At 31.4% G+C, this 23,434-nt stretch overlaps 2 protein-coding genes and 1 long non-coding RNA gene across 11 annotated transcripts; 2 read left to right on the forward strand and 1 right to left on the reverse strand.

Annotated features, from left to right (window-relative positions):
• Window positions 1-7,420: 7,420 nt before the first annotated feature.
• LOC108459921 (protein LYK2) lies at window positions 7,421-9,941 on the forward strand. Of its 2 annotated transcripts, XM_053027169.1 has the most exons (2): window positions 7,421-7,769; window positions 7,850-9,941. In XM_053027169.1, exons 1-2 carry the CDS (start codon window positions 7,758-7,760, stop codon window positions 9,785-9,787), a joined length of 1,950 nt encoding a protein of 649 aa, XP_052883129.1. In that variant the 5' UTR covers window positions 7,421-7,757; the 3' UTR covers window positions 9,788-9,941. The 2 variants fall into 2 exon arrangements, with proteins under 2 accessions (XP_052883129.1, XP_017614809.1); XM_017759320.2 differs by having other exon boundaries at window positions 7,421-9,941.
• A 1,849-nt stretch (window positions 9,942-11,790) lies between these two features.
• LOC108466030 (calcium-binding protein CML38-like) lies at window positions 11,791-12,645 on the reverse strand. The gene has a single exon (XM_017766400.2). It carries the CDS (start codon window positions 12,253-12,255, stop codon window positions 11,833-11,835), a length of 423 nt encoding a protein of 140 aa, XP_017621889.1. The 5' UTR covers window positions 12,256-12,645; the 3' UTR covers window positions 11,791-11,832.
• A 5,742-nt stretch (window positions 12,646-18,387) lies between these two features.
• On the forward strand, window positions 18,388-22,848 carry LOC128291657 (uncharacterized). 8 transcript variants are annotated; one of them, XR_008281472.1, is made up of 7 exons: window positions 18,392-18,828; window positions 19,285-19,779; window positions 20,077-20,169; window positions 21,472-21,565; window positions 21,676-21,799; window positions 22,397-22,522; window positions 22,597-22,848. It is a non-coding gene; the product is annotated as an uncharacterized LOC128291657 (long non-coding RNA). The 8 variants fall into 8 exon arrangements; XR_008281468.1 differs by having other exon boundaries at window positions 18,388-18,828; window positions 21,472-21,799; window positions 22,319-22,522; XR_008281467.1 differs by having other exon boundaries at window positions 21,472-21,799.
• The last annotated feature ends 586 nt before the right edge of the window (window positions 22,849-23,434 follow it).

Consider the following 23,434-nt stretch of genomic DNA (forward strand, 5'->3'; position numbering starts at 1 on the left):
ATATACGGATCCAACCAACACACCAGTACAGCACATTATGCCTAATAAATATTGCCGAAGCAAATGATACTCAGTACCTAATCAATATATCAGAAGTAATAATACGACACACATGGTGCCTAATACGACACATATAGTGCCTAATCGACTCGAGGTTGAATATCCCTGAACACTTCCAATCCTATGGCATGCCAACTATATATGACTTAGCCTAACTAGTTAATAGGGTATTCAATATACTTTCTCAATTTAATTTCAATAAAATCCATATCAATCACCAATTTCCATATTCCAATTCAATACCACAATAGTACAATAATTCAATTCAAACCATTTAAATTTCCATTCAATAATCATATTTTAATTTCATTTTCTCAATTCAATATACATCTGAATTACTCACATATAATCACAATTCAATCTAATTCATTCAATTTAATACTAATACTTACCTCAATTTGCTTATCATGTATATTAATTTAAAATTTAACAATTAATAATTAAATTCGAATTATAGTAATACGAATCGAAATTCCTCGATCTATTCCTCGTCCACCTTTTCCCTTCCTTTCTTGGTCAACGACTCTGGTACGATATTAGCTACATAATTAAACAATTAAAAATCATCAATCACACAATTCCATCTAATATTTCTTTTTATACATAAATTTTATCTAAGTTCCAATTTAATCCCTAAATCAATACTAATTTTTATTTTACTAAAACTATTCCATATTCTCATTAAATTTCTTCTATAAACTCATTTTAACTCTTCAATTTCACCATAAATTCCTAATTTCAAAATTCTTTCAATTTAGTCCCTACTATTCAAAACCTACACTTTATTTTACAATTCAATCCTTTACTAACTTCTAACTTGAAATTCAATTAATTTAACCCCTAATTCATCAATTAATTCAACATAACTCATGTCTAAAAATCTATCAACTAACAAAATTTCAACATAAACCATGACATATTTTGTTCTGGGTTTCTAAAAACTCAAAAATTATAAGAAAATGATTAAATTAACTTACCAAATAAACTTCAAACCTTGAAATCCCTAATTTCTCTTTTCTTTCTTTTCTCCTTTCTTTCTTTCCTATTTCGTTTTCTATTATGTTACTTTGTGTCTTTCCTATCTTTTATTTCTTTTTATTTCATTTGTTTCATTTGTTTATTAATAATATTATAAAATGTAACTTAATAATATACTTATATAATAAGTAAACATATATGTATTTTACAAATATATATGTATTACACAGTCACAAATTTTACCATACATTTGTTAAGATTTAGTTAAATTTTACATATAATATAATATATTTTATAATTAAATAATATATTAATATATTTAAAACATAAAAATCTAAGATTTTATCATATTTATGTTGCCTCATTTATGGGACTTGGTATATTTACCTATTTAGTCCCTTTAACTTTTTAATTTATAATTAAACTTTCACCCCTATTTCAATTTAGTCCTTTTCCTAATTACTCCTAATTAAAATAAATTCACCTAACTAAAACCTAATTAAACAAACAACTAGCTTCATAAATATTTTTAATAAATATTTACAAATTCGTTTTACTAAGACGGAGACCCGATACTATACTTTTCTGATACTCTTGAATTTTGGGTCATTACATTTTATGTAAGACATATCAACACATATGTTCAAGTATATATACTTACCAAAATACCATGTGTACATATAGACATGTTCTATCAATTTTACTATCATAATCAAAATGCCTAGATGATTTTCATTAATCATCCATTTCAAACACAAATTAAGCATATTAAAACCATTTTTGATATCAAAACATACCATTTACAAGCCATACCAACGCCTAATCCCAACCAAACACATATATGCCATCCTTGACCACTTTAGCCTATACATGCCATTATACTCAAAAGAAATTTTTGTTATTTATACCAAAACGAGTTGTAGGATAGTGTGATGTAGCTCCGACCAACATCCAACCTTTACGAGCCTCTGAATACTATAAAAAAAGGAAATAAAATAGAGTAAGCAATTAATGCTTAGTAAGTTCGTATAAAGAAAATTATCTTACCATTCATTTACATTTATGGTAAGCATACAAACACATTCCAAACAACTTGGCCAAAAGCCTAAGCACATAATCTCACCAAACATATTAGTTATTTATTTCATGTGACTATCAAGAATAATGATGAGCTCATCAAAATCCAAGTTCGATGTATTTCATATATATGTACAGATAACGATTCAATTTGGATTCATATGTTCTCATGTCAGGATTTTTGTCCATTGAATTATTTAAAATATCGATGGATAAACGGGTAGTACACACTAAGTGTACAAAACTGTAATATGTCAATTCATATTCGAGAATGCTCATAAGAGCACATAAACGGAAAGTACTCTCTCAAGCCATATAATGGGAAGCTCATGTGAGTCATGTAACAGGAGGCTTATCCTGGCCTTATAACGGGTAGCTCTAAAGAGCCATTAATTGGAAAGCTTCGGATAGCCATATATTGGAAAGTTCAAGCGAGCCATATTGGGAAGCTCACAAAGAGCCTTTAATCAGGAAGCTCATGAAGAGCCATATAACGGGACACTCATAAGAGCTGTGGTGTCCATAACACATACAGAATCACAACCAATCGGGATGCTCCGAAGAGCTATTAACAGAAAGCTCGCAAGAACCATATAATGGGAAACTCGAGAGGGCCAAATACTAGGATGCTCATGAGAGCTAATAACGGGACGCTCTTTCAAGCTATGGTGTGTCCGCAATATATACAGGACCACAACCAATTCGGGAACCTTGTATCCATCGAATCTCATTTATCCAAACGGGACTTATTATTTATCAGGTATTATCAGATATGTTATCAATTTCATACATACAACATTTATACAATTCACATATATACAACATTTAATTGAAACATATAAATATACACAATTTAGTTACACGAACTTACCTCGACAATGTTCGTGTTTGTGGACTATCATTCCGATAGTTTTTGTTTTTCCCGATCCAATTCCGAACTAGGTTTATCCGGATCTATAAGAGTAAATTTAACTTAATTTAATAAAATTCACATTCAATTTCATCCAATTCACATCTTAGGCAAAATTACCATTTTTCTCATATATTTTTGATTAATTATGATTTCGTCTCTAGGCTCAAAAAATGAAATTCATGCGATTTAATCCTTATTCCAAGCCTAGCCGATTTTTACATATAACATTTACAGCCCATATATTTCAAAAAAATTATAATTTTTTTAATGAATTTTACATCTTTTCAATTTAGTCCCTAAATCACAATTTCATGAAAATTTCCTTTACAAAAGTTGTTTATATATCAACAACCTTTCCATTTCTACCATAAAACTTCATAATTCATGCATATTCATCCATGGAAAAACTTTAATACTTTGATAAATTTGCAAATTAATCCCCAAAATAGTTAGATTAAATTATTATGATCTTAGAAATATGAAAATTACTAAAAATGGAACAAGATTACTTACCTACTTAAGCTAAGTAAACTTGCTTGAGCTCTTTTCTCTTAGCTAGGGTTTCCATGTTTTTCTATTTAGGAAAGATGATGAAATGATGATATTTTCTTATTTTTTAAATTTATCATCTTTTCATCTTTTACTCTCCAATTTCATCATTTTATTTAATTAAATGTCCATGGATGAATCATCATACTTATCTACTAACTCCACTTAATCGTCTAATTTTCATATAAGGACCTCAAATTTTGAATTCCATAGCTATTTGATACTTATAGCTACTAGAACTCAACTTTTACATTTTATGCAATTTGGTCCTTTATTAAATTAGACATGTAATCGGTAAAATTTTCTTAATGAAACTTTCATACGTTATTCCTATCATAATGCATACCATGGACTAATATTAAAATAATTTTCCTTCTGATTCGGATTTGTGGTCTTAAAACCACTGTTTCGATTTAACTAAAAATGGGATGTTACATTCAAACCTAAACCTCTCGATATACTCAAAAACTCTTTTAATCACTCTTTAATTTGACTCGATTTATCATGCAAATATTTTTTACCCAATTTTATGTTATTAGTATTCTTGAATACGTTATTTGTTATGTTATTGCTAGTGTTAAAGTTGTTGATTAGTTGCATGTTTAGTTGTGACTTAAGAAACAAGTAAACATAAAACAAATGAACATGAGCAATCATTTATATAGTTCAATTCAAAAACCTACATTTGCAGGGTTATACCCAGTGAGAAATCGATTATAACTTTCATATTCCAAGCTATGATTTAAACTTGATTGATATCCTAATCATTGCAACCTTACTCTTGTACAATTACAATGAAAACTCTCAAAAATTAAATCTTTCACCACAAAAGCTTAGTATAAACCGAAAGAACATTTTATGAACATAAGTAAATGCATTCAAGAACAAGTTCCTCTCAGTGAACTAGATATGTACTCTTTTCAATGAATATATTCCAAGGTTGAGCAAGACTTCAATATAAAAGATTAAATTTAATCCTCAATAAGCAAATTTCAATCTATTTTGATCTGTCCAAATCTTACCAAATCATGTATCCTTGGATAAAAAGTACTGAAATACATCTATACAAAGTTAGAACATTTTTTTTTATGATCACATATTGTCTTAAATATGAAAACATCATATCTTTTTGGATATTTGAAATATACTAGTTTTCTTTACAATATCCTAATTAGGCAAACTAGTGGATGACCAACTGATACTAACAATTCATTGCATTCGTTGGGTTCAAATGCGATATATCACATTCGTTACATTTTTCTATGAATCCACTTTTTTATTTCCTTCAATGTGACATCATTCTTAAAAATCATGTTGATAAGATCTATCAATTGAAATATGAATCCATCTAAATCATCCAAATTTGATCTACTATAATAAACTAAGTTGATAAATTGGTTATTGATCTTATCAATTGAAGTTGTAAAATATTAAAATATTAATACTAGAAATAATATTAAAGAATTCAATAATCTTTAATAACATATAATCCAACAAAAAAAACCACTAATTCACTACCATGGTAAGAAAAATAATTGTTAGTATCAATTGGTCATCCACTAGTTTGTCTAATTAGGATATTTTTGTAAAGAAAACTAGTATATTTGAATATCCAAAAGATATGATGTTTTCATATTTAAGATAATATGTGATCATAATCATAGACTTTATTAGTCATTTTAGTAACTATAATTAAAACTATGGTCATCACCTAAATGAGTCAAATAGCTTCATATTATTATTATTTTTACTCACTAGATAATTTGTTTATGGTTTCTAAATATATTTCAAATTTCATTATATCTAAAAATTTTTATAGAACCTTGAAATTATAAATCATATGCAAATCATATATGTATATATTAAAAATGTTCACCATCATAAATATGCACAATATGATCTCGATTTCAAATGTATGATTACAACATTCATATTCTCACTAAAAGATTTTATACCGAATAGTGATATTATCATATAAGCCAATGCTTTCTATTATTCTACTTTGTCTAGAAAAATTAACTATGCATATTATATATGACTTATTTTATTTCTAATCAAAATCACTTCTAGTTCAACATTTAATTATCATAAAACTAATATAAAACGTGACTAAAACTCACAATCCTATTCAACCTTTTAATATATATTAAAATGTTATCATATGTACACCCTATTTAGCTTATGATGTTTTAAACCGGTCAAGATGATTTATATTGTATGATTTTCTATAAACTTTAATTTAAATGTAACATCTAACAATGAATACATTTAAAATAATATCTCGTAACAACATCCAAATGTTAGTTAATAATATAATGATTTGAATAAATAAATTATTCCATATATATCTCAAATCATGAGAAAAAAATAATAATAAAAATGTTCACTCACGATTTGGATGAAATAAATTAATTCAACTCTAACCAAACCTCTATTTGTACATGTACCAATAAGTACATAATTGTGTTTTTGAAAAGTCATAACTTTTCATGGTTGGAAGTTTACCGATTATTAGAATTTAAAATCACCAAATAAACATATGTTTTAGCTTAAGACACCCACCATTGATTCAAAGTTCCATTAACAAATTTAAGTAAATCTATGGGAATTAAAAAAAAAAAAAAAGCTCGTCGATTTACCATACAGTGATATGACATCGAAAGCATGGCACTATGAGGATAGCTATAAACAATGAGGCAGTATTGAGAAATTAACAAAGATTTCAAAGTATGTGATAATGCCACGTTCTTTAAGTTTTTATTCGCTTCCACCTATATTTTGTAACTTGATAATCGTACAAAATATATCTTTGATATAAATTTTTTGTGAAAGAATGAGTAATCGAGTTCAATGAAACAAATTACATCAACAACATGTAACTATTAATACTATAAAATAATATATAATATATCATCCCAAGATAAAAAGTGCTAGGTACCGAAAAAGGTAACAACATAAATATTTTAAAGTAGTAATTAAGAAAAATGAAAATAGTAACAAATTTGTTAGAAATTTTATTCAAGCAATTGGTTTTAAAATGTATGGGTGACAAGATGTATTTAAAATAAAAAGAAATTATAGGATTAAGGTAGTTAGAGATAAATAAATGATAAATAATTTTGGAAAAAAAAAAACCTACAATAAAATAATAAAATTTTCTGATAAGTCCTTCCTCATATTATTATTAATAAGTTGAGTCATTGAAATCCATCTCTAATCTGGTTATTGCATGTGGAAAATTTTCACGGAGTTGTCTAATCTCATTAAGTCTGTTCCCACATAGGCAGCTGATTATAGGAAAGGCAATTCACATGTTTTGTCTAGAAAATCTTGATGAAAGTAAGGAAACTTTTGCTCATTCATCATATCATAATTTTACATGACGGAAAACGTTAGAAATTGCGGGGGCCTCCCCCTCACTTTTGTCAATTCATTGCTATGGTAGGCCATGTATGTCAATGCATGCATGTCTTTGTGGACATGCTTTTATCTACCTTCATTATTTCCCAGTTTTTCCTCTTCTTCCTGCTTCCTTTACCCCATTGATCAGACAGCTTTCTTCATTGCAAAAACCTATATCTAGTCTGTTCTGCAAATAACAAATATGCAATCAACATAGTTAATTTAAATCAACCAATAAAGATGACAACTTATTGTCCTAATTCCAGGACCATGTTTGCATTCCAGTTCTGGTCCGTGAATTATAAGCAACTTTTTTCCCCAACTTCAGGACCATATGTACAAAATGTTTGCATATCCATGATCTAATGGGGCATTCATGTCATAGGAAAATGAATATCTATATATATATAGATATAGATAAGGAACAAATTAAGTGTCCTGTCAATGCACATGTAAGAATATTTTGCAGCATATAAAAGCAGGTTTGAGTGGCCCCAGAAGTTCTCTAAAAGTAGCTGAGAGTGGTGGCTACAATTAGTTCCCCGGCAACTGAAACCTTTGGGATACATAGCCACCCCCTATGTGGTTAACCAACAGCTGGAACCATATAAATATATATACACACAATATCTTCGCCATCCCCAAGAATCCTGTCCTTGAAAAAGCTTTGAGGAAAAAAGCAAAAAAGCTCTTATTTTAAAACCCCTCTCTTTTTTTTTATGTATGGATCCAAAATATTCACTCTCTCGAAGTGAGCTCTTCTTTTGATTGGTCCGTTATGTTGGAGCTGGTATGGCATCTGTAATGAGTAAAATATACTTGATAGCTTTGGTCTTATTAATATGGTTACTTGTCTCTCCACTTGGACAGAACTTGCTTAGCTGTAACGTTACATCTCCAGATGCTTTGGGTTACCGTTGTGGTATAAATGGATCAGAGGATCAATGCGGCACGTTCGTGGTGCTTCGAGCTACATCATACTACTCATCTCTTTCCAATCTGAGCTTTTATTTAGGCTTCAACAGGGTTGCAATTGCTGAAGCTAATGGCTTCTCTGCACAAACTGAGTTTCTACCAAGAGATCAGCCTTTGCTGTTGCCAATTGATTGTAAATGCAACAATGGTTTGTTCCATGCTGATTTAACAAAAACTACAATCAAAGGGGAGAGCTTCTATGGTATTGCTGAATCACTGCAAGGCTTGACAACCTGCAAAGCAATCCAAGACAAGAATCCCGGGGTCTCACCATGGGGTCTTGGTGACAAAGTCCGGTTAGTGGTACCACTAAGATGCGCATGTCCGTCGCCGTCTGAAGTCGCTTTGAAAGCAAGGCTCTTACTTTCTTACCCTGTAAGTCCAGGTGATACAATTTCTAACTTGGCTGCTGCCTTCAATACAACCTCAGAAGCTATAATATCAGCAAATAACAGATCTTTAGAGACCTTTGAACCTGAAAGTTTAGCTACTCTTACATCTCTTTTGATTCCACTTAATGGTGAGCCCCTTCCTCATTTTCCGGAAACCAGCATTCCTATAATTAACCCTCAGAAGAAAAAGCCAAGGATGTGGAAAGTGGGAGTTTATATTGCTGTAAGTGGTGTTGTAATTGGGACTATCATTGCTGTTGCAGCAACCTTCTTGGTGATCCGATTGAAGAGGAAAAAGAAGAAGCAAAACTTAAGCAAGGATGATGATTTGGAACTGCAGCAGCTTAGCTTAAGTGTGCGGACTGCAAGCGAGAAGAAAGTCTCGTTTGCAGGATCTCAGGATGCCGGAGACGGTCGGCTGATAGACAGTGTTACATCTCGTAAGGCGCTACTGGAGTTATATACCATAGAGGAGCTCAGGAAAGCTACCGAGGATTTCAATCCGAGTACTCAGATAGAGGGAAGTGTGTATCATGGTCATCTCAATGGGAAAAGCATGGCAATAAGGCGCACTAGAACAGAAAATATTTCAAAGGTTGAGACTAGATTCTTTACTGATGCAACTCATCACCACCCAAACATAATTAGATTACTCGGAACATGTGTGATTGAGGGCTCCCATTCATTTTTGGTCTTTGAATATGCAAAAAATGGTTCCTTGAAGGATTGGTTACATGGTGGATTGGCAATGAAAAATCAGTTCATAGCCTCATGTTACTGCTTCTTGACATGGAAGCAAAGGCTGAAGATCAGTTTCGATATAGCCGTGGCATTACAGTATATGCATCAAGTTATGAATCCGAGCTATGTTCATAGAAATATCAAGAGCCGAAACATATTCCTGGATGAAGATTTGAATGCAAAGATTGGGAACTTTGGTATGGCAAGGTGTGTTGAAGATGATACAAAATATCCTGATCTTTCAACAAACCCTTCCAGTTGGAGCTTGGGTTATCTAGCTCCTGAATATCTTCACCAAGGTGTTATCTCCCCAGGCATTGACATATTTGCTTATGGGATAGTTTTGCTCGAAATCTTATCGGGACAAACCCCGATAAGCCGACCGGATAAGAAAGGAGGCGGGAACGTTTGGCTTTCGGAGAAAATCAAGGCCATATTACAATCAGAAAGCGCAGATGAATTAAGGGCATGGATGGACAGTGCATTAGGGGAGAATTACTCATTTGATATGGCAGTCACATTGGCAAACCTTGCAAGAGCTTGCACTGAAGAAGACCCTTGTTTGAGACCAAGTGCTGGAGAGATCGTTGACAGGTTATCAAGATCGGTGGAAGAACCAACAGAAGGAGAACACACATTGATCTTCGAAAGCTCTTCCAAACCTCTGGTAAACACATCATCCACAACATCCAATCTGTGAATAATATATAATATAATCTGTTAAAAAAGATCCAAAATAGCTATTATTTTCGAGTCCAGGCTTCATAGCCTCTTGTCCTCTTGATAAGGGTATTGAGATCCCTGTAAATAACTACATATATGTAATTAAAAGAAAACTGAGATTGAACAAATAAGGCAGGTTTAAACTTTGTAGTTTTTGTTTAATTTCTCTGAATTTCCTGATACATAATAAATCATTCAAGTAGTCAACATTTTAGAAAAAGCTTGGAAGATTACATACAATTTACTATAAACTATGAAGCCAAATGGTGGGGAATTCTTCATTGAAGCTTGTGCTGCTTTGACTCATTCAGTCAAAGTTTAGCTAAACTATTGAAATTGGCAGAAACTGAATAATAAAAAAGGTTGCACGCTTGGTAGTGGTATGATTCACATTTCTTGGATCACAATCTGCAAGAAAAAAATATTGGTAACTGATCTATCTAAGATATTCAATATATTTAAGATTGGAATATTCTTTTTTTACTCCAAAACCATTTTGAAGCTTTTGGTGGTTCTATGAATTTGGGGCCAATAATTAAAAGCTTTTTTATGGGTGGGGAGGGACCAAATGCCACAGTATGAAAATTCTTGTAGGGCAAAGTCTCTGGTTCTTCTCCTGTCACATCATGTAGAAATGCGCGATTCTACAGTTTTTTTCCCCTATTTTCTCTTATCGTAAATAGAGGTGATCATGGGCCGGGCCGGGTCCATATAATTTTTTAGGCCCATCTATTAGGCCCGGGCTTAGCCCGGCCCGAAATATGGGCTTAAAATTTTACCCAAACCCGGTCCGAAATAAACTTATTAAGCCCGAACCCTGCCCGGCTCGGCCCATATTAAAATTTTTTTATGTCATTAAATAAAAAAGTTTAAAATATAATAAATCAACTATATTTAAAAACATAAAAATAAATATTAAAACAAATAAAAATAATACTAAAACAATTCTTAAAACAATACACAAATTAATAATATAATAAAAAATAGTTATATTAAAAATTTAAAATAATTAAAAATAAAATAAAAAAATATATATTAATATATAATTTGGGCCGGGTTGGGCCGGACCCGGGCCAAAAAACCCTTACCCGAGGCCCGGCCCGTTTTCTAAACGGGCCTCGTTTTTTTGCCCAAGCCCATTTTCCGGCCTATATTTTACCCAAACCTCCCATTTTTTGGCGGGCCTTGGCCGGCCGAGCCGCTTGACCCATGATCACTCTAATCGTAAAGCTAGTTTGCAATATTATTATTTTATTTTAAAAAATTAGGCTTTAATTGAAAATTTTCTAGATTTATAGATTTTACATAAAAATAAAAATAAAAATGCACTTGTTGTTTTTCAAGAAAAATAAGTTTAAAAAATAAAAATACACTCATAATAATATTTTTTACTTTATAAAAAATTAAAATTTTAATCATTTTTGTGTTTATGACTCCAACTTATTTAGGGATTTAAAATAGATGAACATTTGAACTTAAGTTTTTAATGCACTTATTGCATTATTTTATTTTTGTTTAGCGGATTTTAACTTAATTTTAAAGAGAAATTTTTACAGTTTCATTCTTAAAAGTTTATGAACCCTCTCAATAGGTTTGGTATTAGATTCGAAGTGTCCGTGCTCAATTTTATTCCCTCAAAATTAAAATTGTCTCAACAAAAAGACTAAATAAAGTGGTGTCTAAGTTGCCTATTCAACTCCCGTATGTATTAAGACAAGGGATCAAACACTCCTCTCCGTAAATTTACTCGTAACCTCTCAGAATATTTAAATCAAAAAAATAAAATGTGATAAAAAGATACCTAATTGATGTTCCAATTACTTTGTTGAAGGTATCATATTATTGACATTTAATATAAAAAATCTTAATATCGTTATGTGAAATAAAAATATTTTTAAGAAATCCCAACAAAGAACAAGGAAAGAGAAGAAGAAAGAGATGTGTATATATATATATATATATACATCCAAGCATCATGACTTCAAATTCATCGTTAAGATTATATATGTAAATATGACAAGTTCATAACATCATGACTCTAAATTCATCAAAATTGAGGACTCCATCGCCATTAAGATCAAACTGAGCAATCATGGATTTACATTCCTCTAAAGTTCTAGACTCACCTAATCTACTAAGCATCCTCTTCAAACTCTTTGGCGTAATACACCCACAACCTTCCATCTCATACATCTTGAAAGCCTCTTTCAAATCATTCACTTTCTCTTCCTCTCCTACTTCTTCCACTAACCTAATGAAGTCCTCCAACCCCAACAATCCATCCCCGTCCGTATCCAACACCTCCACCGCCACCTCCGCCTCTTCCCGTGACAGCTCCCCTCCTATCGCCTTCACGCACAGTTGAAGCTCCGCCGGGGATATCTTCCCATCTTTATTCTCATCGAAGTGATTAAATACCCTCTCGTATTCTTGGTGTTTGTCCATTCCAATAATGGGAATCAAGCTCTAAACAAAATGGAGCAACAAGTTGAAGGTTCACATGACATATAAAGCTAGCTTAAACCCCAAAATGTTATATAGTTGGGTTGTAACACAAGCCTAAAATGGGGAATAGGAAAGTGAGGGCAACGTGTGTGTATGTAAATTATACGAAGGGGATGAGCGAAGTGGGCGCCTGGCGTGAGGTGACCACCTTGTAACTTGTCTTTAGGGGCTAAAGAAGACTTTGACCTTTCAACTTCATGCATGGGGATGTTTGAAGGAAAAAGAAAGTGTTAAAGCGGAAATCAAAGGAAGAAAAAAGGAGCGCATTCAGACTAATGGATTGGTAGAGGGAGGGGTTTTTACGGCCAACCATCAAATCAGAACGCCCACAACCCTAATAAATAATTGAAGACTAGTGGTAAATAACCCAGAAAAGGGGCAGAAAGGTTTGACTTTATCAAATTTCCCACCAAGATAGGAGATTAATGGGAGCCTTCAACCATTTCGTCATTATAAATCTGGTAATAAAATTACTTGACCTTCTTTCTTCTTCAGTTTTATACAATAGACCTCAGAATTAAAATTAAAAATCATATTCACTCACTTTATTTGGTAAGAGTATTAATATTATAAGAGTTAAATTTATTATTTTAATAACTAATATTATTATTTTTGATTATTCTCTCCTTAAATCATTTAAGGAATGCTCACCTAAATATCCTCAACTTTACATATTATATAATTTAGTCTTTATTCAAACAAATTCAGGAAATTCATTGTGTGGTTGGGCAAACTCGTATCAGCTGGAAAATCCAAACTATGTCAATTCCCATAAACCGGACATCCCCCATCTTCCAATGCCAGCCTCGTTGAATATCGGTTACCAGTCGCTGATGGCTGCCCCGGTAACAAGTTTTGGCCCGAAGAGAGTCATCGGAGGATCAAACAACAATGTTATTTCTAGACATGTTGCAATACCAAACAGAGAAATAGTAGAGTTTTCCAGAAGAGCCCAGCGACATAGACCCGTAGCGAAGCCATTGTTTCTAGAGATAAAAATCTAGTTTTGAGATGGACTCCATGGGAAATCCGAGAAATTGGATCGGTTTTGCTGGGACAACAATGGCGGAAGGTTTGAGATGAAGAGAGAAAAGTAGGGCTTAGTTTGGATGGGCGGTGTGTTTACTTCCGGTGAGGTTAAAAACAGCGGTGGCGGTGTGATTAGTTACTATAGCGGTGAGATTGGATACTGTAGCGGTGAGATTAGAAACAGCGGTGGAGTGTGTGTTTGGATTCAAACGCAGCTGTAGCGGTGAGGTGAAAATGAAAAATGATTATTAAGGACATCATATTAGAATTGATATATAATAGAAGTTTTTAAATTATTTTACTTATATAAAATTATTAAAATATGTGAATTTATAAATTTATTTAATAAAATATTAAAATGTATCTTTTAATATTTTATTATAAATATTTTAATGAATTATATAATCAATTTAAATTATTTATTAGATAAAATGATAATAATTTTTAATTTTTAATTTTTTATTATATAACCAATGTTTAAAACGAATGAAATCATCAGATTTTCTTCCATATGCTCCATTCTTCCTTTGCCTTCTAAAAATTCTAAGTTCTGTTCTCCATTCTTGACAGTAGCTAAAAGCTTGAACTTCAAGCATTTTTCCTTCATATTTTACCCGGGTATAATACGTTGCTGCTGGTGCTCTGTTTGAAATTCTTACTTTACCCAGTTAAAGTGTGTTGAAACTCCAACATAGATAACAGAATTTGGCCGCCAAATCTGAAAAAAATAACAGATTGATAAAGAAACTTTAAGGATAAAATGGTAAAATAATAAATGGAAGTTCAACCAGTGAGCTTACTGCTGCTGAAAGCTCCAGTTGATTTTTGGGATAGCAGTGTGATAAGAATTGATTTTGGTTGCACTGAAACACTCAACCAAACAGCTTCCCAGTGAGGTTGGGAGTCCAACTGCACCTCACTGGCTTTAAACGGTGAACCAAAGGAAGCCTAGAAGGAGAAGAAGAGGTGTTCCAAAAAAAAATAAAAACTTTAAAAGTCACTCATTCTAATTTTTTTTTATAATTTTTAAAATTCTAAGGATTTTTTAAAAAATTTTGAATTATGCTGAAATGGTTAAATGTGGTGATATTTTTTTTATTGCAATCACAGTTTTTTAGGGTTCTTTTTTTAATGTAAGGATTTAAATTCTAAATTAGACTAATTATGCATTACTCTTCTTGTTCCTACACCGCTGGAATCATCTTGAAGATGTTGTCCTGAGGCTCTCGAATTATTCAAAGCCCAAGCTATTGCCGCTATCTCGTCCGTTACCTAATTTCTTTTGCGAAAGACATGTGTCACCCTAACATCCCATTCCTTCCCAAGTAAGTGCCAAATCGATCGTAACACTACCTTATTAGCTGCCAGATTTCCTTTATGCCTCAACAGTCAAACAACCTCCATGTTATTCGTCCCTAAAATCTCCTTCCTCATATCCATGTCCATTTCACATTTTAACCCATCATATGCTCTCCACAGCTCGGCATCTAGGATCAGGCATGGCCCAAAGCTTCTTGAGAAACTGATCAGCCAACGTCCATCAGCATCTCGAATGATCCCCTTGGCGATGCCACCCCTTCCTCAGTCCGCAACGCCTCGACTGTATTTACCTTACACCATACTTCCATCGGTTTCTCCCAGATTACCAACCAACTATACTTTTGGCCACTGGCACTTTGTTGTCGCCCCACGAGACCAACTGCTCTTCGCATGTCAATACATATCATGTTGCTTTTCTCTGAAATTCCTTTTGTTTCAATAAAGCTAGGGTCAAGGACAAGCTTATTTCAACAAATTCAATAAGTTTCGACATATAAATCCAAACAGCAGGTCCCAGTCGACAGCATCCACTTTCGCAAACTAAGCTGGATCTCGTATATTCAATTGCACCCATTCTTTAATATTCATTGACAAAAACTCTCTGAACTAAAGTGAACCATACCGATTTCGCAACAAAACACTGGCGCAGTAAATGGTCTATATCTTCGACTACATTACCACAAGAAGCATAATACAGATCTTTTGTGAGGTGTCATCTTACACGTTTTGCATTCGCTAAAAGGCATTGATTGGCTACTAACCAGAGGAAAACCCTCACTCTTTCTGGCCCCTATGTTAAAGCAGTAACACCAGCAATGTTTATGTTGTTTATATTTGGTCTGTTGGTCTGGTTAATTGTTTTTATTGATTTATTAATTAAGTCTTTAGTCAATGTTTAATTTAATCAGTTGTTTTTATTTTCTAGTTAAATGATTGTTAAGTCTTTGAGTATATCCCTAATTTTCAGGATAGTGGTTTGTATTAGCACAGAAGAATCAACTCGAGATTGCCAATAAGGAAGTTGAATTAACCTTTGAGATGTTATGGTGAAAGCAATAAAAATTGTGCAACAAAGAACACAAGGATTTATAGTAGTTCGGCTCCAATTGCCTACTCCACTACCTTAGCTTATCACAACTAAAGTGTAACAGCTCGTTTTTTTAGTGGTTTCAGGACCATAAATCCGACGAGTGAGTCCGTGAATATTATTATTTAATATTTACGAGTCTAATATAATATTATATTGAATTTTGATTTGATAATTTTTGGTGATTGAATTAATATTTAAATACAAGTGGTTTGTTCCTAAAGTTAAGTGATTTTAAAAAATGAGGTATCGAGACCTCATTTCTATAATTGAGCTCGTAAATATTTAATAATTAAATATTTATGGAGCAATTATATAGGTATATTGAAATTTGGTTCAGAAATTTTGATGTTTTGATAGTTAATTAAGGAAAAAGGACTAAATTGTAAAGGATATAGAAGTTAATTGTTATAAGTTTGTTTTTATTAAATGGTTATAAAAGTATGAGATGAAGGTTTTAAAGTGCAAATAGACCTTAATTGTTATGATGCCCGGTTAGTGGGAGGAAAAATAAAAATATTATTTGTTAAATGTTTTAATTAAAATATTATATGTTAAAATATTAATAAATGAATAGAACAAAAGTCATTATCATAACCTTCTTCATTTTCATGGTTTTGAACCGAAAACCATTATTGAATAACATAAAAGCTTCGGTCAAGCTTTGCAAGTGCGCATCACTACAGGGGCTTTAGCGGCGTTTTTAGCGGCATTTTATCAAAAAACGCCTCAAAAATTATAAAACACAGAGCAATAGCGGCATTTTAGCAAAAACGCCGCTAAAAATTGAGCAATAGCGGCGCTTTTGGTAAAACGCCGCTAAAGACCAGAGCATTAGCGGCGCTTTTGGTAAAACGCCACTAAAGACCAAAGCATTAGCTGCGGTTTGGGTAAAACGCCGCTAAAGACCAAAGCATTAGCGTCGCTTCTGGTAAAACGCCGCTAAAGACCAGAGCATTAGCGGCGCTTCTGGTAAAACGCCGCTAAAGACCAGAGCATTAGCGGCGCTTTTGGTAAAACGCCACTAAAAGTCATGTAACTCCTAAAATCTTAAACCCCAAAAAAACATAAAACACTAATCTATAACCCCTAAAATAGTAAACCTCTAAACCCTAACAAGCCCTAAACACTAAACTATAACCCCTAAAATCCTAAACGTTGCAATAGGTGCATTTTTAGTGGCGCTAGGTTATAAACGCTGCTAATGTTAAATTATTTTGTTAAAAAATTCATCGTTTAGCTGTCTTATTTTTTACCCACACCTGATACACTTAACATTTTTCCCGTTTTCCCCCAGTTCTATTTCCCCCTTCTTCCTCATCCTAAATCCTTAAAGTATTATCACCCATTCCCAAATTCGACATCCTAAATCCCTAACGAATTTATGGTAAAGTAACAGATTAAATAAGGTTTTATTTTTATTTTGAATTTGATTTTATTTTGATCATATCTAAAACTGACTTTATAAACAATATAAATTAACTAGACCATTCACTTAGCTATGGGAAAGTTAATTTCATTTTAGTTACTTAATCATGAAAAGTTACACTTTGATAACTAAACTATTTAATTAGAAGTTTTCATTTAATTAAGTTACGAAGCTGTTAAAATCAATGTTATGGCTTTCTTTAAACCCTAACCCCTTAAATCAATAATCTTTTAACCCCCAAACCTTAAATCTCTAACCATAAATCCCTAAAACTATAAACACATATCAATAACTCTTTAAACACCAGACCTTAAATCTCAAATCATAAACCCTTAAAACTCCAACCCCTAAACCCCAACCCTTAAACCCCAAGCCTTAAAACTAACCTCTAAACCCATAAACTATAGATCGTAAATTATAAACCCTAAACTATAAACCATAAATCATAAACTCTTAAACTGTAAACCCTAAAATCTAAAAAATGAATTTCATATGGATATTAAGTATATATATATGTTCATGGTCTAGGATTTAGGGTTTATAGTTTAAGATTTGGGGTTTAATTTTAGTGTTTAGGGATAAATATGATGAACTACTTAACTTGTGTATATTGAATTTTTTATAATATATAAATCTAAATAAGATAAATATAAATTATTATTTTTAAAAATATATATCAAATGGGTTAAATCCCAAAAGCATACGTGAACAATGGTTTAGTGTGCAATTGTATACATGCATGAACTTTAATTTGATCCAGTTCTTGTAAATTATTAACACAATTATATTGCATATATATATATAAATATTTATATTTATTCAATATAAAAATATATTGATGTATTTATACTTAAAAGAATAATACTTGTATTGCTTTGTCATTTTGTATTTTTTAATTCATCGATTTCATTTTATTTCTATTAAAGTTTCCTATATGTTAATTTAAAAATTATAAAAATATTCAAAAAAATAAAAATAAAAATAAAAAATAAAAATAAAAATAAAAACTTAAAAATAAAAACTTAAAAATTTAATATTTAATATTTTAATCCATATTTTAATTAAAAATTTAATATTCAAAATTTTTAAAAAATAATAAACTCAACACAAAAATTTTGAAAGAAAAAATAAAAAATGTTAAAATAAAAAAATTAAAATTGAATAATAGTAGCGTTTTTAGCAAAAATGCCGCAAAAGATTAAGCTATAATGTTGTTTTTTTTATGAAAACGCCGCAAAAGACTAATAATTTTTGATTACCCGCCCATTCCCTCTTCTTCCCATTTCTATCGCGTGCCCTAAACCTTTTACTATGAAAATTTGCATAAAATCTTTTTTGCGTGTGTATGAACTAATTTTTTTTGTCAATAAATGAAATTCTTTGAAGATAATACAATCTTTTATAAAAATTTATTTCCGAATTAGGGCTCTTGATTTCTTTCTCTGTCAGCAAATTGGTCGAATTTTATTTTTGTTTTTATTTGAAGTTGAAGGAAAAGCATAGCATTTGGCGTACAAGTGATAACTCACAATTTTCTTATGTATTTAGTTCCCTACTTTTTTAAGCCAACCATTTTGCTTCAGAATCTCTTTGCGTTGGGAACCTTTTCAAAGTTCTTACGCTTTTTTGGCCTCTGATATTTGCCCAGGTACTTTCAGTTTATTTAATCTTTATTTTTTTCCTAGGTTGTTTAACTAAATTGATTTAATTTCGTTTGAGTTTCCTTCTTGAACTAATTGTTAGGAGCAATTTTTATTTTATTTTTTTTACTTGAGTTTTGTATAATCTTTTGTCTTGGAAATATAGAGATTCATCGAAAGGAAAAGAAGAAGAAATGGTTTGGAAATTTAGTCAGGTAGGAAAAAGATAGTTTAAAATTTTCGGTAGCTCTATTAGAAAGAAAATTAGAGTTAAAAACAACTTTTATTTAGGGGTTTTATTAATTTTTTAAAGTTTGATGATGTTTTGCGTCTGCGTTTAGTTTAAGCATTGTTTTTCTTACTTGAAATTTTATTGAAGTTTTTCTTCGTTTTTTTTTCTTTTTTGAGATTTGATCTAAGAGAATGGTTTTAAATTTTGGTTTCTGAACTATGAAAATTCCCAGATCCATTTTGCAGCACTTGATTCTGTTTCAGATTGAGCCAAACTACTTTCTGCATTAGTAGTCATCAAAAGAACTCTGTTTTGAGCAAATTGGAAGTAATATTGACATGTCCTTTCTCGGTTCAGTGCTTTAGTTATTGAATTTCTTAAGCTTGAATAAAAGGTTAGAGGGAACTGAGATGGACATTGGAGCTCTTTTAACTTCTGCCGGAATCAATATAGCTATATATGTTGTGCTGTTGTCTTTGTATTCCATACTGAGGAAACAGCCAAGCAATGTTAGTGTGTACTTCATGCGGAAGCTTATTTCAGAACCAATAAAGCATAGTGATCCTTTTCACTTTGAGAGACTTGTTCCCTCTGCTAGTTGGATCGTGAGGGCCTGGCAAGCGACCAATGAAGAAATATTGGCTTCTCTGCATCATCCTTTGTTACTGCTATTACAGATGCTCTGAATCGTACTTATGGAAATTCTCATAATTGTTTGAGAAACCTTGTGAGTGAATAAATTTAGTTACAGTTGATAACTTACTCTGCATAGGTTATGATGACTGCGTTATTGATTCTTATTAGTGCAATCTACAAATATATAAGTTCTGTTGAAAATTAGCTTTGAGCTTTTTCAGTTATCTATCTTGAATTTGAAAACATTTTCCTTAATTAAAGACTGAAGTATAGACACAGAGAAGACTCAAGAATGAGTAATTCTCTTGTGCCAAAAAAAAAAAAAGAAAAAGAAAGAAAGGAAAACAGAAAGAAAATCTCATTTATTGTAGTTCATGTCTTTGTGCAGCCAAGTCAGTATATCAATACCCTTCTGGTGCCCAAAGATGGTGAAATACCCATAGACATCCAAAGTTTATCTTCACAAGGAATCTTTGACGTGGTATGTTTGCATATAACCATATCTCCATTCTTATTAAACTAAATTTCTCACAGCTGCTAAGGTTAACTGACTCATATGACCACTCAGAGTTGGTTCTATTAAGCCAGTTTATTTGGAGGAGAACCAATCCTAGAACTAGAAAGTTCCCTACAATTTCCTTGCGTTCCTTGTGGAAGCCAGTCCACTATCTACTACTTCCATCCAAACCCCAATCTCCTCATTTTAACCAGGAAGCTATAGTTTTTAATTAAGTTACAAAAAAATAATAATAATAATAATAAGAGATTTGAACCTTATGTTATCCTTTTAAAAATAATTTTGATTCAAATGATCATTATTGTACTAAAAAATTATATTAAAAAAATTGTGTTTCACCTCACTAATTTTACTTCTGAAATATAATAATTTCAGAACTGATGTATATATAATGTGTGATTAGTTAATTTAATATCCATTTAAGACAATAGAAAAATCCAAGCTTCTCTAAGCTATGATTGGGTGGATTATTTTGGCTAACACCGAACAAGTTCATTACTCAAAGTAGAAAAACTATCCCTGTACCCCCCTTGTTTTTCTTTCTTTCTTTTTTAATCTTAATAGATCAACATTCGAAGCTGGTGTTTGTATATCTTTGGCTTCCATATGTTTTGGGTAAGTTCCTCAATATATTTAGAAATTTTATATGAATACCATGCCAACTGGTCTTTCAATGATCATTAATTTACTACAAAACATATGTTTTTATCAGTTTGGGCACCTTTAACCACATGCTTTCATTCCTTATTTACATGTTTGTTATTTTGTTTTTAAAGCTTTCTTAACCGGAAGGTATTATTGCACAATACAAACACAATACGAAGAAAAAAAAATTACGATGAGATATTAAATATAATATAAATATATAGATATTAAAAAATATTTTAAGTATATAAATCATTTCTTAAAACTAAAAAAATTAAAATTGAATAATAGTGGCTATTTGGCACCTTATTAATAGCCATGTTTTTGTCTCCAAAATGGGCTCTGTTGAAATACATGTATTGGGTTAGATCTTTCCTTTCCTATCTCATGCAAACAATCTTGATTATTTTTACAATCCATAGACTTGAGTGTTCTTGTTAACGAGGAAAAAGTAGTCTACCAATGTGGTAATCTCCTATGTATTTATATTCGAACATTAAGTAATAGAAATGACTAAGGTACTCGATAACTAGACACTTTTCAGTTATATTTTGAAACTCCCTTTTAACCACTAATTCTATATGATTAGATAACAAGCTGCATAACTTTGGTTCTCTGCAGGTCATTGTTAACTCCATACATGACCCAAAAGTGGGCACAATTTTTGATCCAGTCTCATTGATAAATGCTCTTGGCAATAGGACTTTGTATTTATGTAGGGAAATACCATTTTTATTTAAAGCATTTTTGCCAATCTTTTGTACGTAATTAAAGAGTGAGGTGTTTGAGGTTTATCATTCACTTTCATGTCTTGATAAAATATAGTTTGGGGTGGAATTGAGCAAAGGCTTCAGAACTGTGATTTCGAGTTGAGTTATGCATTGGCTTTCTCAAACGTTCTCGCCAGCAAAAGGAAATTACAAGGGAACAAGCAGTTCAAGATCTGAAGGTAAGCTATGAGAGTTGTTCAAATTAAGCTGGCCTTTTGGTCTAAATCTTGCCTTGATGATGTCTTATTTATGTATTCTTTTGTTTGATCAATTGGAGGTCCAGTCATACTTTGAATGCTTTTTTTTTTTATATTCAAACCTCTCCTACCATATTATAATCAAATGTTCTTAAGTTGACAAATGAACTGTAAGAGCCCATTCTTGTTTATAATTTCTGTTGAGTTAGATATAAATGATTTTTTAAAATTGTGTTTATAACTTTGTTAAAGTATTATATATATGTCAAATTCTGCTGTTTGTCATTGCTCTATGTTTATGTTACTGATTTAGTATTTATACTCTAATTTGGCTATTTTTAATCGATTTTTCCTTTTAAAAAATGAAATTTAGTTCGACATTAAATTCCTTAAACTAAATTATATAATTTCAAAATCTTATATGATAAATAAATTATATATAATGTTATGTCAATTTACTAGCTGATACGGTTTGTTGAGAAGGATTATTGTACTATACAGTTTGTTGAGAAGGATTATAAGTTAGCTGATACGGTTATTAGAGGGTTGTTGAAGTATTGGCCTTTGACTAATTGTCAGAAGGAAGTTCTCTTCCTCGGGGAACTTGAGGAAGTACTTGAAGCAACACAGTTTGTGGAGTTCCAACGATGCATGGTTCCGCTTTTCTGACAGATTGCACGTTGCCTCAATAGCTTACATTTCCAGGTATGCAATCTTTGATCACAGTATAAGCTTTAGCGCGTGCATTTTGGTTGAAATTCTGCATGTTTTTTTGGCAGCGTATAACTATTCCTGAAATTCTACAAGATGAATGGTTCAAGAAAGGGTACAAGCCACCAAAATTTGAGCAAGATGAGGATGTAAATCTTGATGATAATATCTTATATTTTACATGGTTATGATTTAAGTCCTTATTTCATTGATTTATTTATATTTAATCTAATTTTATTATTTATTTTAGTTTTGATTCTAAATTTTTATTTTAATATTTTTAGTTAAAATTTTAATAGAAAATTTTTATATTTATATCATGGATATTATTCTTCTCAATATTTTGATAATGAATTTTAAATTTTTATATTTTTCATGACTTTTATAATATATATTTTTAAATTTCATGACCTTTAGCGGCGTTTGTGGGAAAAGCGCCGTTAAAGGTCAAAGTCCTTTAGCGGCGTTTGTGGGAAAGCGCCGCTAAAGGTCATGGCCTTTAGCGTTTTTTAAATAAATGCCACAAACTTTAATGGCACCGTCTATAGAGACATTTTTTGCGGCGCTTGTAAAAACGCCGCAAATAGTTTTAGCGGTGCTAAAGACCTTAAAAAACGCCACTAAAAGTCAATTTTGCTGCAGTGCATGTAAGTGTAATTTTATCTCATTTCTTATAATTTTTATGTTTTTGTGATCGTTACAACTAGGTCTAGCTAACTCAGATGTTAAATTACAAAAAAGTTAAATGTTTTGACATGTGTCATTGTTGAATTTGTGAGATTTTTTAATTTTTATGATTGTTTTGTAAACTTGATAATTAAATAGGACTATTTTGTAAAGTGATTTTAGTTAATTTTAAAGTTTAATGACTAAGTTGCTAAAATAGTAAAATTATATGAAATTATT

This window comes from Gossypium arboreum, chromosome 4 (genome assembly GCF_025698485.1).
Source record: "Gossypium arboreum isolate Shixiya-1 chromosome 4, ASM2569848v2, whole genome shotgun sequence".
NCBI lineage: Eukaryota > Viridiplantae > Streptophyta > Magnoliopsida > Malvales > Malvaceae > Gossypium > Gossypium arboreum.

Coding starts and splice junctions, on each gene's coding strand:
- LOC108459921 (XM_017759320.2), top strand. CDS start 7,772: ATGGCATCTGTAATGAGTAAAATATACTTGATAGCTTTGGTCTTATTA.
- LOC108466030 (XM_017766400.2), bottom strand. CDS start 12,255: ATGGACAAACACCAAGAATACGAGAGGGTATTTAATCACTTCGATGAG.